Here is a 20,909-nt window from a genome sequence, read left to right as displayed (position 1 = left end):
CAATGGTTAACCCAATCACAGACGCAAACCTTGTACTACACGTGGATGCCAGTAAAGTAGCGGTTGGCGTTACATTAAATCAAATCAACAACGGACAACTCGAGCCCTTGGGGTTTTACTCAAAGCGGTTGACGAACACCCAAGTGAAGTACAGCACGTACGACCGTGAGTTGCTCGCGATTTATCAAGCGGGTAACCTTGACCAATTAACAGCAAGCCAGAAAACCGACATTGAAACGAATGGTTTTCTGTCTAATCCGAATAAATCTGCACTTCAATTGAAATGGATAGTTATTCCAAATTCATCTAAGGAAATTGCATGTGATGTGTCATCAAATCGTGTGCGTCCTTTTGTAACTGAACAGTTTAGACAATGCGTCTTTAATTCAATACATAATTTGGCACATGCTGGTCGGCGAGCCACTATTAAGCAAATAGCAGAGCATGGCATGTAATCATGAGCATCAGTCCACTCAGATGATAATCGTTTTGATTCCGGAGTGAACTGATGAATCCATGTTTCATCCATTATCACATGTCGACTCAAAAAATTTGATTTATTATGTGTAAACAACACCAAACACTGATCTGAATCATGAAATGTTGTTTTTGATCGACTGTGAGTAAACGCGGCACCCACTTTGAAAAGAGCTTATTCATGGTTAAATGTTCATGCATAATTGTAAGCACACTGCTTACAACTACAATTGTAAGCCTTCTGATATCTTTACGGTCTCAGTTATCTTACGCAATTTCAATTTACGATCACATATAACCAATTTCTGGACTTTTTTAATATTTTCTGGAGTAACCACCTCAATTGGACGACCAGGACGTTCACCATCAACGGTGTCTGTACGACGACGTTTAAATTCAGCAAACCAATAACAAACGATTCTTTTCGATAGAGTAGAGTCCGGATAGCACTTTTGAAGCCATTGCTGAGCTTGCACAGTATTCTTTTTTATCAAAAAGCAATGAAAAATTAACACACGAAATTGTTTTGAATCCATTGTTTTGAAAATAACAAAAGTAGCTTCACTTAAATGGCTGTCATTTTTTTCTGACTTATCGAAATGTTATGAAATTTTACACATACTCTTTTGAAGGTTGGTACTTCATAAACGTCATATGGATTTGACAATAGCAGTGCCATCTGTGTGTCAGTCACACGACTTATTGAGTGATGTAATAATTATTGGCATAAACCATATTGAACTATAACACTGTTTTCAAACAGTAATTGCAGCGATTTTTAATTAACAGATATTTTTTTTTTGAAAAACGTGCTTAATTGGTAATTCAATTCATTTTATTTCATTATACATTGTGACCGAAAAGTTTCCGGAAATTTTAAATAAAACGCAAAATTCTTAATCTTCATCAATATTTATTTTATCTCCTTCAAAATATGCTCCTTCTAAAGCGATACACATATGCCAACGTTTCTTCCAATCATCAAAACATTTTTTATAGGCGCTTTCCGGTATGGCTTTGAGTTCCCTCTGCGAATTCTGTTTTACGTCTTCTATGGATTCAAAACGCGTTCCTCTGAGTGGTAATTTGAGGTTGGGAAACAGGAAAAAGTCACACGGTGCAAGATCAGGTGAATACGGTGGCTGTTCGATGGTATTTATTGAATGTTTGGCCTTAAAATCGTTGATAATGTTGAACAAATTGAGGTGAATCGGAACAAGCCGGGCGTTGACACGTCGCATACACAAATTGTCCACCAAAATCAAACGAGCCATCTCACGACCGATGCCTAGCTCTCGTGCTATCTCTCTAACACTCACATGAGGATTTTTGAACACGATTTCCTTTGCCTTTTCAATGTTTTCGTCGGTGGTAGAGGTCGAAGGTCGTCCAGAACGCGGCATGTCTTCGACGGTCGTACGACAGTCCTGAAAGGCTTTGTACCACTCATAAACTTGAGTTTTCGATAAAACTGATTCCCCATAAGCCTTTTGTAGCATTCGCAACGATTCTGCACACGAAATTTCGTTCGAAAAACAAAATTTGATGCAAACTCTTTGTTCAATATTTTTTTCCATTGTTTTTTTCGCAACGCACTACTGAGGTGAACTGGTTTCAACAGCTGCCGTAAACGAACTGTCTGACAGATCGCGCTCATTTTTGGCATAGTAATTAAGGACAGTGCTGCCAAACTACATAAACTTAAAATATCGAAAAATATACAGCGCGCGAATTTTAAATGAGAATTTCCGAAAACTTTTCGGTCACAATGTATTACCTTTTATACTTCATTTATTAACATTAAAAGACTAAAAAATGCACTAAATTAGGCTAAATAAAATTATTGGTACACTTGGGTTCTAATGAACTATTTTAACAAAATTTTACGGATTTGACAACTTTTTCCTGGAAAATACCTGTTATTTCTACATTATAAACGTTGTGCTAGTTTAGTTTCTTGCTAAAAACAATATAATATCAATGATATTAAACAACTTAATTCAGTTTAAACAAAATGAAATATGTACATAAAAAACCACCGAATCTCAGCACAAAATAATTATATATTTCTACAATATAGAATTATAGAAAATATAGAACTTCGTGATATTGGGAAAATGATGGATACAAGTCGCTACATCAGTTAGAGCATTGCGCAACGTTCCAAGACGGCGACATCATTGCAAAACGCTAACCACACAGTTCGATCTATAGCTTTGAGCGAAAATGAACATAGCAAAATAATAGCAAAGGTGAAGGTAAATACAAAAATATCTTCAACTCAGATCGAGCTGAATTAAGCGAGAGTTTGGCAAGGATATTCATTGCATAACGGTCAGGAATATACTGCATGAAACTAAATACAGTTTGCAATGTTGCTAGATAACAACAATTTATTTTGTAGGGCAGCCATCAGAAGCATTTAGCCTATGCAAAGTAATACTTAAGCAAGCCGATCGACTCTTGGAACAGTGTACTCTTTTTTAGGTTTATAATAATCTTATTAAAATTTTTTTTATTATAAAAAAAAAAGATTATAAACCTAAAAAATGTTTGCTTTCTACAAAAATGAAGCACTGATGAAGTTCTAAAAAACAGAACGAAATATATGCTGAAAATTTTTAAATAAAAGCTTTTAAATTGGGTTTGTCTGCTAGCCGATAAACAATTTTATTTCTAAATAAAATGATATCAGATGTTAAAAAGAAAGGAGACCTTAATGACTGTAACAACTGGCGCGGCATTAAAGTTCTAAGTTCTGTGATGAAAATATTTATGAAAGTTATTCTAGAAAGAATGGTAAAAGTTGTTGAAGTACTATTACGACCAGAGCAAGCGGGTTTCAGAAGCGAAAGATCCTGTGTTAGAATTATCATAGAACAATCTATAGAGATGCGATCCCCTCTTTATCTGCTTTTCATCGATTTTGAAAAGGCGTATGATTTGTTAAATCGAAATTGCATATGGGCAGAGTTGAAAAATATTGGTGTCCCAGCTAAAATAGTCTCAGTAATTGCAGAAAGCTGTGATCAATTTAAGTGCTCAGTTTTACACGACAACAAACTGTCTGAGCCCTTTTGTACAATTTCTGGCGTACGTCAAAGAAGCGTCCTTTTTCCACTGCTGTTTCTAGTTGCACTTGACGCAGTGGTCTAGAGAGCAAATAAAGGAAAGGTACAATGTATTGTATGGAACCTACTGTCACCGAACACTAGGCTAGAGTGTTTGGACTATGCTGACGACAAATGCGAGTTGTCACATCGGGTTGATAATATGCAACAGAAACTTAATGACCTATCTTTAGAGTCCTGCAAAATCGGACTAAAAATCAATGCACAGAAAACAAAAGAAGTTCGAATACACAACCGAATTGACGAGCCTTTGAAGTTGGAAACGGAGACTGTTAGTAAGGCATTAATAAATGCAACCCTGCGTGCAGAGCAAATTTGTGATGACAGCTCAACAAATGTCAAGTAACAAATGTCAAATCAGTTAGGCGTCTACATCGTGCCGCCGTTGCAACATCAACTTTTTAACGCACACATACGCGCACACGCACACACATCCCCCTGTTCCCCCTGTGGGATAGGGGTCAGAATATTCCCGCGGTAAGGCATGCGCCTGTCGTATGAGGCGACTAAAATCCAGCCAGGCGTCGGCGGGTGTAACTTAAAAGGTCACAGAAAGTCTGAAAAGCTCCTGAGCTGAGCCGACGAAATAACCACAGAAGAGGAAATAATTGCTGTCGAATGTCGGCAGTCACCATCAGCTAACTAGGTCAATATTTTTTCCTTTCTATTTTCTGCGTAATGGCAGAAAATTAATGAAAATTTCCGATCATGCATTGCGCACATGATCAATGTTTTCACTGTTTCCCAAAGGTGAAAACATGGGTGGGAAGTTTAGAACGGGTCAGTTGCTTTTGAGGAGTTGCGTTGGAGTTTTCAATTCTTCAATCGTTCAGTGAGTCCGAGAGTTGTTGTGAAAGTGTGATCACGGTTGTCCGAGTTAGTGGACGGTATTTAAGAAAGAACATATCAAAAAGGCAAACGACATTTAATTCCTTAGTTCAACTTGCGCGGTGTTTTAAAAAAAGGCACATTTAGTTTAGTAACATTTAGTAACTTGCCGAATATCTATCGTCGAATAAAAATTATAAAACATTGTTGTAATTACAAAAACACTTTAGTATAAATATATAAAGAGTAAAGTGCAGTTTGTGATAGACGTTATATTCAAATTAAAAGAGGGAGATCTTATATTTACATTTAATGATGAAATTAAGTCTCATAAGTTAACAGTGAGAGATATAAATAAAAATTAAAGAAAAATCAATGGCGATAATCACCTAGCACGCAGTTTGCACCAGCACCAGCAACAGCAGCAGCAACAGCATCAACAGCAGCAACAACAGCAACAGCCACAACAGCAACAAATAAACAAACTTCGCGAACAGAAAACAGGTAAATTGAAAGCCCATCAGAGTAAAACAAATCCAACTGAATCTACTAATAGTCACCATGACTTTACAGTTAAGATCGCCATCATTAAAACAATTCAAAAGCAGCCAATAGGCCTGATTTTACACAAAAAATCTCTACGGCCAGTGCAAATTTAATACCTACTTTGTCAAAAAAAACCTATATTTTCTGAAATCACTAAAGGTAATGCTTCCCAAAATATCCATCAGATTCTACTTATCCAAATTTTAACAAAAATTAATTCATAAGAAAAATTTATTTAACACTATAAAAGCGTCTGCTGAAACTAGAAAAAAAAAATCTAAACTACAATGATGAGGAGAAATCGTAAAATAATGCTGTGGAACGCTAACGGTCTTTTAAAACATCAACATCAGCTGATAGCACTAGTAATATCAAAAAACGTGGATATTTCTTTTATTGCCGAAACACATTTTAATAATTAGTCTTATATTAAATTTTGAGACTTTTATGTCTATCATACATTACAGAATAGCAACTGTTCGCAAGCTGGGTCAGTCACACTTCTTCGAAAATCGAAACCATCGTTTAATCATAAGTTGTTATTTTAACGCTAAAAATATAAATTGGGATGCTCGTCTAACGACCACAATATATATAAAAACGTATATAAAACACTATAGTCTTGAAATAGAAATTGACATGATGTTGTAAACTAGATAATTTCATTATTGTAAACCGCTATTGGAGTTGTAGTAACGACTATAAGGCGTGATATTTGCATACCCATAGAGTTGTTGGTAGTTGTTTACACCAAATTTTGGGATCGATAAAGATTCTGAATTCGTAGGTAAAGGCATGTGAGCTATATATATAGCTCACATACAGTGTGACGAATATATACAGTGACGAACAAAATTATTAGCACAGCAAGCAAATTGAACTTCAGCACTATTTTTATCCTATTAATGATGCGATTTTTAATAAACAAATCATTTTTTAGATAAAATGCTTAATTTGCTTTTAAATTGATTTTATTTCATTTTATTTTCTCTTATATTTACTTTTTTAAAATTAGAAAATGGTAAAAAATTTTTTTAAAAAAAACTAAATTTGGCTGAACAAAACTATTGGCACAGCTAATGCAATAATTAAAAAACAAATTAAAAAACAAATTTAAAAATAATATTTTTAATATCAATTAATATTTAGTGGTGAAGCTCTAATATTTAATAACAGCTAACATTTGCTTTGGAATCAAAGAAATCAATTTTTGTGTAATTTTTTGTTAAAAATATTGCCGCTCTTCAGCAATGCCACTTTCAGTTCTGTCTTTGTTGTTATAATGGGATTCTTTAGACGTCTATCATCTCGGCCAAAAAATAGAATTAACACGTGAACATTTTCGTGCGATCATTTTTCACAACTTTCGAAAAAGGTTTGTTCTCGTTGGATCCCGCAAAATTTGACAATCGCTTAAAAATAGGCTCGTGTCGATTGGTGCAAAGAAATGTTGAAAAAATACTTTCGCGGTGCTTCAAAAGACGTTTATAAGATTGTCACAGATGACGAATCATGGATCTATGCATATGAGCCCGAAACAAAACAGCAATCGACCGTGTGGGTCTTCGAAGGCGAGCCAAATCCAACGAAAGTTGTTCGTGGAAGAAGCACTTCGAAGCAAATGGTCGCCTGTTTCTTCGGCAAAACTGGTCATGTGGTGACTGTTTTGCTCGAGCAACGAAGGACGCTCACTTCTGAGTGGTACACCACAATTTGTTTGCCTGAAGTCTTCGGAGAAATTCGAAAAACGAAGAAAAGAAGACGAATCAGTGTTCACCATGACAACGCGAGCTGTCACACATCAGCTCAAAACAGGTCATCCGCCATACTGCCCTAACTTGGCACCCAACGACTTCTTTTTATTCCCTCACATTAAGAAAAAAATGCGTGGTCAACGATTTCCGTCGCCAGAAGATGCTGTTGAAGCGTTCAAAAACCATGTTTTGGAAGGGTTTTTTATCGGAGTGGAAAAAGTGCTTCGACAATCGGTTTGAGCGCATGCAAAAGTGTATAAATCAGGCTGAAGAATACTTTGAAAAACAATAAAACAATTTTTGATGATAAATATTCATCAAAATATGCAGGTATGCACCCTCCAAAACAGAGCTAAATAGATTAACAAAATATCTGAGTACCCAAATCAAGCTAATAAAAAACGAGCTCTACATATATATCTTAGCAACCTAACATACGATAAAAACACAAATTATTCCCTATCATTTCCATAGGGAAAAATCTGAAGAAGTCGGTTATATAAAATTCGTCCATTTGAACTAACGATAGCAACTGGGCCAAAGATGTTCGAGACAAATCAAACGCATTTTGCGAATAGTAAACTAACGTTTTTACAATAGAAAATACCGATAGAAGTCATATTGACTCTATAGATCCTTCCTTCTCACTAATATGTAATAAAATTCTACACGTCTCTAAATTAGAACTTATAGGAATTATTTCTTCTGAACTTTAATCAAAGAAATCGCCTGGATGTGATTTGTTTACTAATAAATTGATGCGTCAGATTTGTGTCAAATGTATGTATAAACTAACGCAAATGTGGAAAATGTTGAAGGTAATTATAATCCTAAAGCCGGGAAAAACTGCGCACGAGGTCTCATCATATAGACCTATATCACTACTACCAATCATGTCCAAAATACTCGAGATAGCAATTTTAAAAAGAATTCACCCTGTCATATCAGATAACGTTATACCAATCATCCCACAACTGACCAGATTCACAGAATAACAAATATCGAAAAATTCTTTGAAAACAAAACGGTATACTCTGCAGTTTTTCTCGGCTTATCACAGGCCTTTGATAAAGTGTAGCACAGAGGTCTGCTACATAAAATAAGAACGATACTGCGAATGGAGTATGCAATATTTTTTGAATCGTATCTTTCTGAAATATACATCAGAATTAAATGCAAACATATTCATTCGGATATAGGTTCAATAAAAGCGGGCATTCCACAGGGTAGCATCCTTGGTTTGTTATTATGTAACAATTGCAACTTTTGCAGACGATACGGCTCTACAGCCCGTGGAAGAGCCCTCTGCGGTGAAGGGGTTACAATATTCTCGAGTAATGTATGCCTGTAGTAAGAAGCGACTAAAATCCCGGTGCCAATCCGGCACTTGCATCCTTGGTTTGTTATTATGTAACAATTGCAACTTTTGCAGACGATACGGCTCTACAGCCCGTGGAAGAGCCCTCTGCGGTGAAGGGGTTACAATATTCTCGAGTAATGTATGCCTGTAGTAAGAAGCGACTAAAATCCCGGTGCCAATCCGGCACTTGTGTAAGAATTATACATGGTAGTAAGTGATCCGTCCCACTTGCGACATTTGACCAGAGATGTACTAAGGAGGTCAGTGGCCTACAACTTTGGCTAGACTGACCAGTTAAGGTTGGATTTTTAGTGCCTGTAGGTTAATGTCCAAACTTACGCGGAAAGAATGTTCGATTTTGGTTCACATTCGGCGTGGAGTTGCGTATTCAGTAACGGGTGCTACAGCCCAAATTATAGCAGAAGCAGTAGACAGACCTCGCATTAAACAAAGATAGTAGATATGACTTACACAAATTTCTTCATTGGTACCAGTGGAATTTCTTAGGATATTCCAATGATTGATTGACCCCTTGCATCAATACATTGTGTTTTTGAGCACCGAAGTGTTAAGATTCTACGGCATAGAACGTTACGTAAAACAACATAGAGATCCAGTGCCCGTGGAAGAACCCTCCTGCGGTGAAGGAGTTAGAATATTCTTGAAATAAGCCATGCCTGTCGTAAGAGGCGACTAAAATCCAGACACCATGCCAACACTTATGCAGGGAGTGTGCATGGTAGTAAGTGACACGGAACTTGCGATACTCGACCGGAGGTGTAAATCCGGTACTGCGAGGGTCAGTGGCCCACAGCATCGACAGTGTTGACCAGTTGAGGTCGGACTCATAGTGGCTGTAGTTAATACCCAAACTTACGCGGGAAGAATGTTTAATTTTGGTTCACATTTGGCGTGAAGTTGCGTATTCACCACCGAGTGCCACAACCCATATTGTAGCAGACGTTTAAGATGGTTCTCTTATTGTACCAAGATGGAAGTTATGTCCTGCATGCATCTCTTCATTGGTACCGGCGGAATTTCTAATGATATTCCAATGGGGCGTTGATTGTCGCTTCGTATAAATACGTTGTGTTTTTGAACACCGTAGTGTTAGGATTAAAGTTTACTCATGTGTGCTTTGAATGAAAAGTAAAGTGCAATAATTCATTAAAAATAAAAAATAAAATATTAATAACCAAAATTTAAAAACCAACAAGAATTGTGCGCTGTGTGTTTTATACACAGAAAAGTTGTAATAAGAATTATTACTATTATTACTTTAATTAATTAAAATTTAATTAAATAATCGCATTGCATACAAATTTATTCATAATTACGAAGTGAAAAAATAGAAGTGGTGCCGAAAATATCGTTGTTTTCTTTATATGGAGTAAAAACCACTGCTGATGCTGACGATACTGCCGTCGCTGTTTCAACGTCGCTGCGACCTAACTCAATCACTGCTGACACAGTCATCAACTACAGCAAGACAACAGCTGCTGCATACGTAATCCCAAATATAAGTGAATGCAAGCAAGTAGATTAAAAATTAAAAATTTGAAAAAAAAATTTATAGAAATGGAAAAACTTTATTAGTTTGAAATAACCTGTAAAATCAATATTGTTTTTAATATTTTTTAATATTATGCATACGTTCTCAAAAGCTCTGGAAATTACTTTAAGAAAAACAAAAATCATAATACCATAAATACAAATTTATAAAATACAAATACCAAATCAAATTAAAGCATGATAGAATTGTTTAAAAATTAATAAAATTGAATAACTCTTATATTTAATTCAAAGAAAAAAAAATTATTAAAAATTAATTTGTTATATGTTAATAAATACAATTATATTTTCTAAAATGCGATAATTTTAACATAAGTTTAAATGGTTTTTCTTGAACTTTAAACAAATCGGTACTAATACTGAATACTTAGATGATTTTGAAAAAATAATTTTTTTATATAAATGAAATTTCAAATATTTGGAATTAATTGTCAACTAAATACTAATACAATGTTTACAATTTTTGAATATATGTAATAATGTTTTGTAACATAATTATTAACCAAACATAAAACAAAAAAAAAAAAACAAATTCAAATATTTTTTTTTATATACATAAGTGATTTTTTTTAAAATATACTTGAATGTATTAATTTTATTTTAATGTTAACGAAAAGTTTACTTTTTCATTAAAATCAACTGTATTTAGCAAACAGTTGTTTATTAATTATATTTCATTTATATGTTTATATTTATATTCTATATATTATATATATGTTTTATATTCATTTATTCATTAATATTATTTTGAAATGTGTGGCCCAAAAGCCAATTTCGATAGGCCTCAGGCCAATGTAATTAATGAAGTGGAAGTACAAACAGATCTAGGCGATTTAAAAACCACAAATTTCTTTTTACTAATTCTTGTTGTTATAGTGATAGGAAAAATTGTTCTCAAATTAGTAGGAAAGTACAGAGCTTCCGTTAAAAGGAAGTATATGAATCGTGCAGTTTCAACAGATAATATTTAAAATGCTTAATTTCAGTTTAGTAATTTTTTCTTTGCTACATTTGGTTAAAAATTTATTACTGGATTAACATGTAAAACAGATGAACTTGCAAAGCAAGGATCAAGCCATAATTTCTGTGGCCCGGAGCCCAGAATACCATTGGGGTACAGCATGACGGCAGCCTATGTCAATAAGTGGATAATCTCACTTCATCTTAACAGATGGAGAGAGTTGAGCACTTGTAAACAGACCAAACTCATGTTACCTAAACTGTGGGCCAGAGAAGCGATAAAAGTGCTTAGCTATTCGCGGAGCACTCTAAGCTGGCTGACCTCACTAATTACTGAACATGGCAACTTCAAGTATCACCTCAAAAAGATAACTCTTGCTGAGGAAGACACTTGCAGACTATGTCTAGAAGAAAAGGAGACAGCGGTGCATATATTGTGCAATGTCCAGCACTGGCAAGTAGGAGGAAGACTGTCTTGGGACACCATTGGGTTGGTGACGACTTGGCAGGAAACCTCAAGCTAAATAAGATGCTTGCATTAACAAAAGATGTAGTTATGCGAACGGAAGCCACTCCAGCTTTAACTCAATAACAACATCCGAGAATCGAAGGACGAAAAAGGACCCAAGTCGTTTCGTGGTCTACTTCGACTAATCCTTCACTTCAGTGGGGCCACTTGTTGGACAGTGCGCTGTCCCAACGTCCCACCATATATATAACATGTAAAACATATAGAATACTTCTACTATAATTTTGAGTTCTCAATCGTCGTATAAGAAAATTTAATACTAAATTTTATATAATATGTGAATTTGAGCTTAAGGCTATGTTATAGATTTATCTGTAAAATTTAAAGAGTTTAATATAACTTACGCAACTAAAGTGTTAAGATTTTCGTAAATTTAATTTACAATTTAATAAAAAAAATATTGTTTGATGGAATGGCAAACAATATTGAATAAAATACGCTTCCTAAAAGAAACGTTTAACAAGTCATATAAATGTATTGCAATAGATAGACCTATTAGTGTTACAACACTACACAAACACTGTACGTTATTAATACAGAGTTTAGAAAGTATTCGAGTACTTTTAAACGTACACTTTGATAGGTTCACAACCGCACACAAAGCGGAAGCGAGGAAAATCTTTGGAGACCTCCGTGAAAAAGCCATCAAAGTTACCCTAAAGAAAGGCATTAATGTAGAAATACCCACAACATTAAATGAAAAAATATCTATTAATATAGAATTAAACATAGACACAGACTCTGAAAATACAACGGAACACAAAAATATAGAAATGGCGCAAGCACAAGTAGAGCTCGACAGAGCATACATAAAGGAAACCGCCATAGCAGTTCCAGAATTTGACGGGAAAAAACAACACTTGGAAAGATTCCTTAGAGCATTACGTTTGATAGACCGCACCAAAGGTACACAGGAAGACCTTGCTGTGGAAGTTATAAAATCAAAGATAACGGGACCCATACTGTATAGGGTGAAAGACGAAGAAACTATACAGGGAATAATAACAAAATTATCCCTATGCGTCAAAGGAGAATCAATCGACGTCATAAAGGCCAAGTTGATGAATATTCAACAACGAGGCAAAACGGCTACTCAATATACTGCCGAAATCAATAATCTATGTCAAGCTCTTGAGGGTGCATACATAGATAATGGCGTAGATGCGGACAATGCAGAAACATTTAGTCGGAAAGAAGCTATATCTTCGATGACTAAAAATTGTACAAATGACCGGTTGAAAACCAAAATGGAAGCGGGCACATTCAACTCACTGAATGAAGCCGTATCAAAATATGTCAACTGTTGTACAGAAATGCATGGAAGACCGGACGCAATTCTATATTACTCGCGAATAAATAACAGAAACACCTACCCCGGAAATTACAACCGTCGTAGAGGCCGTGACAATAACAGCAATCAACGAAATAGCCACAGAAATAATAATCAAGATATTCAATCGTATGGTAATGAATATCAAAACAATAGATACCCCCGTAGAGGTAGTACATTTAATATCTCACGTGGACAAGGGCGTAATAACATACGCGTAATACAACAAAATCAAAAAAATTCGGAAAACTAATTAACCCCCAAACTCATACAAACATCATAAAATCTATAATTTTAATACAAATCTAAATCTCATAATACAAATTTATAACAATGATGCAAATAAGTCAATAACTCTTCTATTAGACACTGGTGCTAACATTTCAGTAATAAAACAGTCTCACACTATTTACAATAATGTAAATACAGAAACTGTTACAATTCTAAGTGGTATTGGCCAGGGAACAATACACACTATAGGATCAACTAATCTTGACCTTAGGATTGATAACTTTCTACTAAATCACAAATTTCATGTGGTTCATGAAAGTTTCCCAATTCCTTGTGATGGGATACTAGGATTAGATTTTATAAAACAATATAATTGTATATTAGATTTCAAACACAATCAAAATTCACTTACATTAAGACCCGATAATTTTTTTACTGATATATCGATACCTATTGAACATTCCACTTTTAATAATACAAATGATACAATTCTTTTACCAGCAAGATCAGAAACAATTAAATGTATTAAACTTAATTGCTCTGAAAATGAAGTTCTAGTACACAGTCAAGAACCAATGCCCGGTATTTACATTGCAAACGCAATTGTTACTTCTAATAATGCATTTATACGCATCATAAATAGTACTAATAAAGACACAAGTTTAAAACATAATGACATAAAGTCAGAAAGTCTATTAAATTATAACATACTTACAAACACACAAACAAAAAATAATAGAAGTCAAGAAGTTTTAAATAATCTTCAGAAAAACTTCCCCAAACAATTCAATTCTCAATTGTACGAGTTATGTTCCCAATATACTGATATTTTTGGACTTGAGTCTGAACCAATAACCCACAATAACTTCTACAAACAAAAATTGTTAATGGAAGATAGAAAACCAGTATACATAAAAAATTATCGTATACCCCACTCCCATAAAGAAGAAATAAATAAACAGGTGAATAAATTAATTGATGATGGCATAGTAGAACCATCCATTTCACCTTATAACAGCCCTTTACTTCTAGTTCCAAAAAAATCCCTGCCAAATTCAAATGATAAAAGATGGCGTTTAGTAGTGGATTATCGCCAATTTAATAAAAAACTAATTGCTGACAAATTCCCACTCCCAAGAATCGAAGATATTCTCGATCAACTGGGACGTGCCAAATACTTCTCATGTATTGATTTAATGTCTGGTTTTCACCAGATTGAACTTGATGAATATTCAAGAAACATAACGTCCTTTTCTTCGAGCAATGGCTCATATGGTTTTAAACGATTACCATATGGACTTAAAATAGCGCCTAATTCATTCCAGCGCATGATGACACTTGCATTTTCAGGCTTAAAGCCTTCGCAAGCTTTTCTTTACATGGATGATATTGTTGTTGTCGGATGTTCCGAAAAACACATGATTAAAAACCTTAAGGATGTATTCGAACTTTGTCAAAAATACAATCTCAAATTACATCCTGAAAAATGTAGTTTCTTTATGCATGAAGTGACTTATCTTGGACACAAATGCACAGACAAAGGTATTTTACCTGACGAAAGCAAGTATGATATTATTAAAAATTATCCAACACCCAAAGACGCTGACAGCGTTAGACGGTTCGTTGCTTTCTGTAACTACTATAGAAGGTTTGTCAAAAATTTTTCTGACTATTCACGTCATTTAACCAAACTTTGTAAAAAGAATGTTAAATTCGAATGGTCAAAGGAATGTGAAAATTCATTCCAGTATTTAAAAAATGCATTAATGCAACCAACATTACTTCAATACCCTGATTTCAGCAAATCTTTTTGTATTACCACCGATGCTAGTAAGCACGCTTGTGGTGCTGTACTCAGTCAAGAATACGATGGACACCAACTACCAGTCGCTTTCGCATCAAAAACTTTCACTAAGGGAGAAAGTAATAAATCTACTACGAAACAAGAATTAACAGCAATTCATTGGGCAATCAACTATTTTAGACCGTACATATACGGAACACATTTTTTAGTAAAATCAGACCATAGACCACTTTCTTATCTGTTTTCAATGAAAAATCCTAATTCCAAGCTAACAAGAATCCGACTTGATTTAGAGGAATACGATTTCACAGTGGAGTTTCTCAGGGGGAAACAAAATACAGTAGCCGATGCTTTGTCTCGGATAACCATAAATGAATTGAAGGACCAGAATCACACAAATTCAGCTATACTGAAAGTTACAACGAGAGCTGAAACAAGGAAGAATACGCAAAAAGTCTGCGCAGACACAAATTTAATAAGACCGACACATCAAAATCATGATAAGCCCAAAGTTTATGAAGTCGTTAGTAGTAACGACGTTAAAAAATGTGTAAAATTAAAATTATCATCCCACAATTGTTTCTTGAAGCATGGGAAAAGAATTTTAAAACACATATATGTTAATGATTTAATCACTAATGGAAATTTAGACCTGGGTCTGCTATTCCAAAGGCTTGATCAACAAGCCGGTGAATTAAAAATTAAACATTTACAAATGGCACCTTGCGAAAAGATTTTTAAATCTGTATCGCTAAATTCTTTTAAAGAAATGGGCAACAAAACATTAACAAATCTTCAAATAGCGCTATTACCACAGGTGACAAAGATAAACGAAAATAATAAGTCGGCAATTGAAGCTATTCTTCACCAATATCATGATGATCCAGCAGTAGGAGGTCATACTGGAATTACCAGAACATTGACTAAAATAAAACAAAGATTCTACTGGAAAAACATGACAAGAACTATTACCAAGTACGTAAAAAAATGTCTAAGTTGTCAACTGGCCAAGACAACTAGACATACGAAAATGCCTTTAACGGAAGTGCAAACGCCTATGTCTCCATTTGACACTGTGTTAGTAGATACCATTGGTCCACTCCCAAAAACGGAGAACGGCAATGATTATGCAATCACATTATTATGTGACCTAACAAAATATTTGATAACTATTCCAGTTCCAAATAAAAGTTCCAAGACTATAGCGAAAGCAATTTTCGAAAATTTTATCTCACAGTACGGACCCATGAAACGGTTTCTAACTGACATGGGTACAGAGTACAAAAACCAAATTATGAACGACTTATGTAAATATCTCAATATCGAGAATATTACATCAACAGCCCACCATCATCAAACGCTAGGTACTCTATAACGCAGTCACCGCACGTTTAATGAATATATAAGATCTTACATCTCAGTCAATAGAGATGATTGGGATGTTTGGATTAAATACTTCACGTATTGCTTTAACACAACACCATCGTTAGCACATGGGTACTGTCCTTACGAACTCCTGTATGGACGTATTCCAAGGAAATTCTATGATTTCAATAGTGGTAATATAGAACCACTATACAATATAGAAGATTATGCTAAAGAAAGCAAATACAGATTAGAAGTAGCTTATGAAAGAGCAAGAAAAATCCTCGATATATCAAAATTAAAAAATAAACTTAGGTATGATAATAATTTACATAGTTTTCAATTAGTAATAGGAGATAAGGCTTTATTAAAAAACGAAGTAGCTCATAAATTAGAAAATAAATATATAGGTCCATATTTAGTTAAAGATATGAAAATAGGTAATAATATAGTTATAGTAGATAGTAAGGGCAAAACACAAAAAGTGCACAAAAATAGGTTAAAACCATATATTGGTTAAAGGAAAAAAAAATTTGAGTTTTAAAATTTAAATCAAAATAATATATATAGTAATGAATGAATGCATGAATGGATATGTGGATGTAAATGTATATACTATATTTGAAATAATATGAGAAATATATTTGTAATTAAATGAAAAAAAAAATAAGCAATATATAAGCAATATATTAATAATATATTAATATATAATCAATTATTAATAATTACATAAAATTTTGTTTAAAAATTTTATTACATTATTCCTTTAAAACAGGAGGTGTAGCGTGCATAAGCATACACTATGTGAGTAAATAAGTATGCTGATATTTATTATACCTTTATTGCATTTTTGCAATATGAGCCCCTACCGTCCGTTTGACGATAGTGTTTGGGCTGGCGTGTGAAGACGCCAATTCAGCAAATTCTCACAGTATGCTAATGCACACTGCTCCTCCACAAATACCAACTTTGTAAAAAGATTTTAATTAATAAAACAGTCTTAAAACATAATTGAAATGATTCGATTCTTTTTATTTAAACAAATCGGTATACGAGAATCATCACTACAATATGAATTTATATATATACACATAGTAGAAAAAGTCTACGGATATTCACATAATTTTTCTAAAATTACACATAACTTTTTTAATTTTTACTCAAATTCATTTTTATTTCATGATTTATTTTAACCAAGGAAACAAAATAAAGTTGCAATATTAAAACTAAACAGTTATTCTTTAAAAAAAAATTAAACACAATTATATGCAAAAGTAGCAATTTTGGAAGCAGAAAAAGTCTACGGATATTTCTTAATATTTACATTAAAACAATAAAATTCACAAAAATCTTAAATTTAATAGCCTGTGGGATAACCTCTGCATTTAATAACCTCTGTTAAGCGTCTTTGCATGGACTCAACTAGCTTTGCAGTATCCTGTGCGTTTATTTCTAGCCATTCTTCCTTGATGACGTTTCTTACTATATCCTTACTGGAAAACATATGCTGACGAATCTTATTTTCCAAATAAACCCACAGATGTTCTATAGGACTAAGGACTGGTGATTCTGGTAGTGTTTGAAGTTGCTTGAGAGCATAGTACAGCATCCAAATCCGTACGATTGGTGCTATATGGTTAGAGTCGTTGTCCTGCTGAAACAAAAAGGTTGCCTCAAGTCCTAACATTCTGACATTTTCTTTCAAATTTGTTTTTAGAATATTTAGATAGACATATTTCTCCATTGTATCTTGTACAAATTCAAGTCTAACCGCACCATTACTTGCTATACACCCCTAAATCATTACGCCTTCACCACCACGTTTTACTATTTACTGTTTATCACAGGTTGTGCATAATTTTCTCCTTACAAGTTATCTAACTTTGATTCAAAGTATGTAAAATTAACTCTCATCGGAGAAAATAACTTATTTTCAGAACTTTATGGGTTTATTTATATGCTTTCTTGCAAAGCTTAAGCATTTTATTCTATTATATCTGGATATCTATGACTTCTTTCCTGCAATCAGGGTATAATACATGCATTTCTTCAAAATTTTCCGCAGAGTTTTAGGACATATTTTGTTTTCAAGTATTTCGGCAATATGTTCAGCTAGTTTGAAGGCTGTTACTCTTGCATTTACTTTCACCTGGTTGATTATGCTACGTCTTTCTCTATTTGACAGAATTGAGGGGCGGCGAGTGCGAAGTTTAGAAACGTAAGTACTGGTCTCTTTGAAGTTATTTGTAATTCTCTGCACAGATGAATATTGACGACAAATATCTTCAGCTATTTTTCTTTGGCTTACGTCATCTTTCTAAAATTTAACAGTTATTTGTCGCTCACTAAAACTAATTTCACGTCTTTTATTTTATATTGTAATAATTTATTGCTTATATAAAAAAATATTATTAAATGATTAATTTTTAGACTTTTTAGAAAGTCAACTAATAATTAAATATCATTTAATGACACTTTTATGCTTGCAAGCGAATTTAAATTAGCGGTAAATGTAAATATTAAGAAATATCCGTAGACTTTTTCTACTTCAAAAATTGCTGCTTTTGCATATAATAGTGTTCAATTTTTTTTTAAAGATTAACTGTTTAGTTTTTATATTGGAACTTTATTGTTGTTTCCTTAAAACAACAATAAAATAAATAAAATAAATCAGGAAATAAAAATGAATGTGAGTAAAAATTATAAAAGTTATGCGTAATTTAAGAAAAATTCTGTGAATATCCGTAGACTTTTTCTACTATATGTGTATAAAATATATGAGATGTTTCATTAATAATAACTATATTACATTAGGCAACAATATATTCACAATATAATATTAACAATTCATTAACAAAATAACATATTAAACAAATTAAATTAATAATTTATATATAAGTTTATTATATCAACATGGAATAAACACAACTTTTCACATATATCTTATGACATCAAACCAAGTTTTTTCAAACAAAAGAGTTTGTACTTAGAACCATACGTGTTTATGCAGTGTTCAAACAAACTCGATCACTCAACATATGCAACGTATAAATGTGCGGCCAACTTTTTCGCACATGAAGAAAAGATGAAATGTGATAGAAATGTATGGTGATTTGAGCTGCAAACTTTATAATTATTGTTCTGTAGTTGGTATATTAATATCGAATTTTGATGAATAACAAGGTTCATTTCTCACTTGATGAAAATGTCAACAAACAAAATTATCGCATTTAGGGCAGTGAAGCTACATAAAGAACTGTCAAAAGATCATATGATGTGATATGATATGATAATATTGCATGTATTAAAGCCAATGTACACTGCGACATTTGGTCTTGACTTGTGGTCGTCAATTCTGATCGCTACTGCCTCATAATCACCAATAAAGCGATAAAACAAGTTATATAACACGTATAGTTAAAAAAAATAAATATGTTGATTCATTTTCGGAATTAGAAAATGGATAATCTTTTTTTGTACACTGTACATAAAGTTTCAGGAAACTAAATGAAAATGAATGATAAATTAGAATTAGGTTTCATTAGAAGTTTGAATCCCTATATGAAATCCTCCATAATATATTTTCGATAAATAAAAAAAATATATAAATATATTTTAAAATAATTAGCATTTCTCAGAAAGCATGTATAATAGCTTTTCATTATCTATAAGCATACCTTTCAGTTGTTGGTTCCGCACAAATAAGAGGTTGTTTTAATTCAATCACTTGTCCATTTTTTTCTTTTAGCTCTCCATTCTCCATATAATAGTGAACTAATTCGGGAAGTGTCGCAAATTTTTCACCTGCAATATTAGTTAATGTTTTTGTTAACTGGAAGTTCTTATAAATGTGTTTTCTACCTCCATAAAGATCAAAAAAATCGCCATTATTTTGAATTTTAATATGAGTAACCTCCTGACCACGACGCACTGATAATGTAAATGCTCCTGGATTCGATGATGACAGACGAGCCAAAAATGAACCGTCAAAACCCTGCTCTTGTAATAATTTCTCAGCTTCTAAACCACTTATTGTTGGATGAAACCATCTATAAGAGAAAAAAAACATATATTAGTAAGCAACGCAACAGAAGTAAAATCTTTTTACTTTTGATTATTATAATAATATATTGCATTAATAATGCAAACTATATGTTTATTGTATTGTACTAATAATGCAGACTATATGTGGTGTCTTAGATTCGAGAAACAAATTTTCGAAATTATATGTCGACGATGAGAAATATTTTTGGAAATACACATTGAAGAATAAAAACAAATATGGCAATGTTAATAGTATTTATTCTGACAGATAAAAACTTGTATGTTATATACAAAAAAGATTTTATATAGAACGGAAACTTATATGAGCACAACACAAAATAACAAACACACTCTCAGAAATTGCACTAATACCATCTCAAAACGTACGATTATTTCTAAATTGAGCGCTCCGAATACGGACCTTAATAAAATTAGTATTTATTGCGATTGTTTAAAAATTTATTTAATTTTGAAATAAATTTCTACGATTTCTAACGAAAAACAATATATATTAAATGTTTTTTGGAATGTTTTATTTCTTGAAGTGAACAATGCTATACACTCAGTTACATATTTATTTCTGAAAATCAGTAAAATAAATTATAATATCACTTTTGATTGTTTAACACTGAAATACTATTATAAAAATTAATGATTTATATTTTTCAATATAGTAACTTTCCAGTCATACCTGATGGCTCTGATGGAAGCCCCATCATCAGGTTAGGGTACAACGGGCCGATCACTCATTGTACTTGAAGCGTAAACCGATTCCCAGAAAGTCTATAAGAAATGAAAAAGTGAACCCGAACCCAAACTTGATGACGAAAAAACGCAACGAAAATGGATTACGATTTGGAACCTATAATGTAAAAACGTTATATAGCGCGGGTAAATTGGCCCAAGCGGCAAAAATACTTGAAAATTACAAATAAGCCTTTATGGGCATGAGCGAACTTTGATGGAACGCATGTGGAC

General features: G+C 33.2%; 1 protein-coding gene across 1 annotated transcript in view; it reads right to left on the bottom strand.

Annotated features, from left to right (window-relative positions):
- Positions 1–20,647, bottom strand: part of LOC119665985 (tyrosine-protein phosphatase corkscrew-like) — a 97,233-nt gene extending 76,586 nt beyond the window's left edge. The window contains exons 1-3 of the mRNA XM_038075245.1: positions 20,610–20,647; positions 19,749–19,936; positions 19,565–19,691 (exon numbers count right to left, since the gene is read on the bottom strand). Coding sequence (XP_037931173.1) covers positions 19,565–19,691; positions 19,749–19,936; positions 20,610–20,647 — 353 coding nt within the window. The remainder of the gene's footprint in view (positions 1–19,564; positions 19,692–19,748; positions 19,937–20,609) is intronic.
- Positions 20,648–20,909: the final 262 nt, after the last annotated feature.

The sequence above is a fragment of the Teleopsis dalmanni genome, chromosome 1 (genome assembly GCF_002237135.1).
Source record: "Teleopsis dalmanni isolate 2A chromosome 1, ASM223713v2, whole genome shotgun sequence".
NCBI classification, from domain to species: domain Eukaryota; kingdom Metazoa; phylum Arthropoda; class Insecta; order Diptera; family Diopsidae; genus Teleopsis; species Teleopsis dalmanni.
The sequence above is the reverse complement of the archived record's forward strand: the minus strand, read 5'-3'. Positions and strand labels throughout refer to the sequence as shown.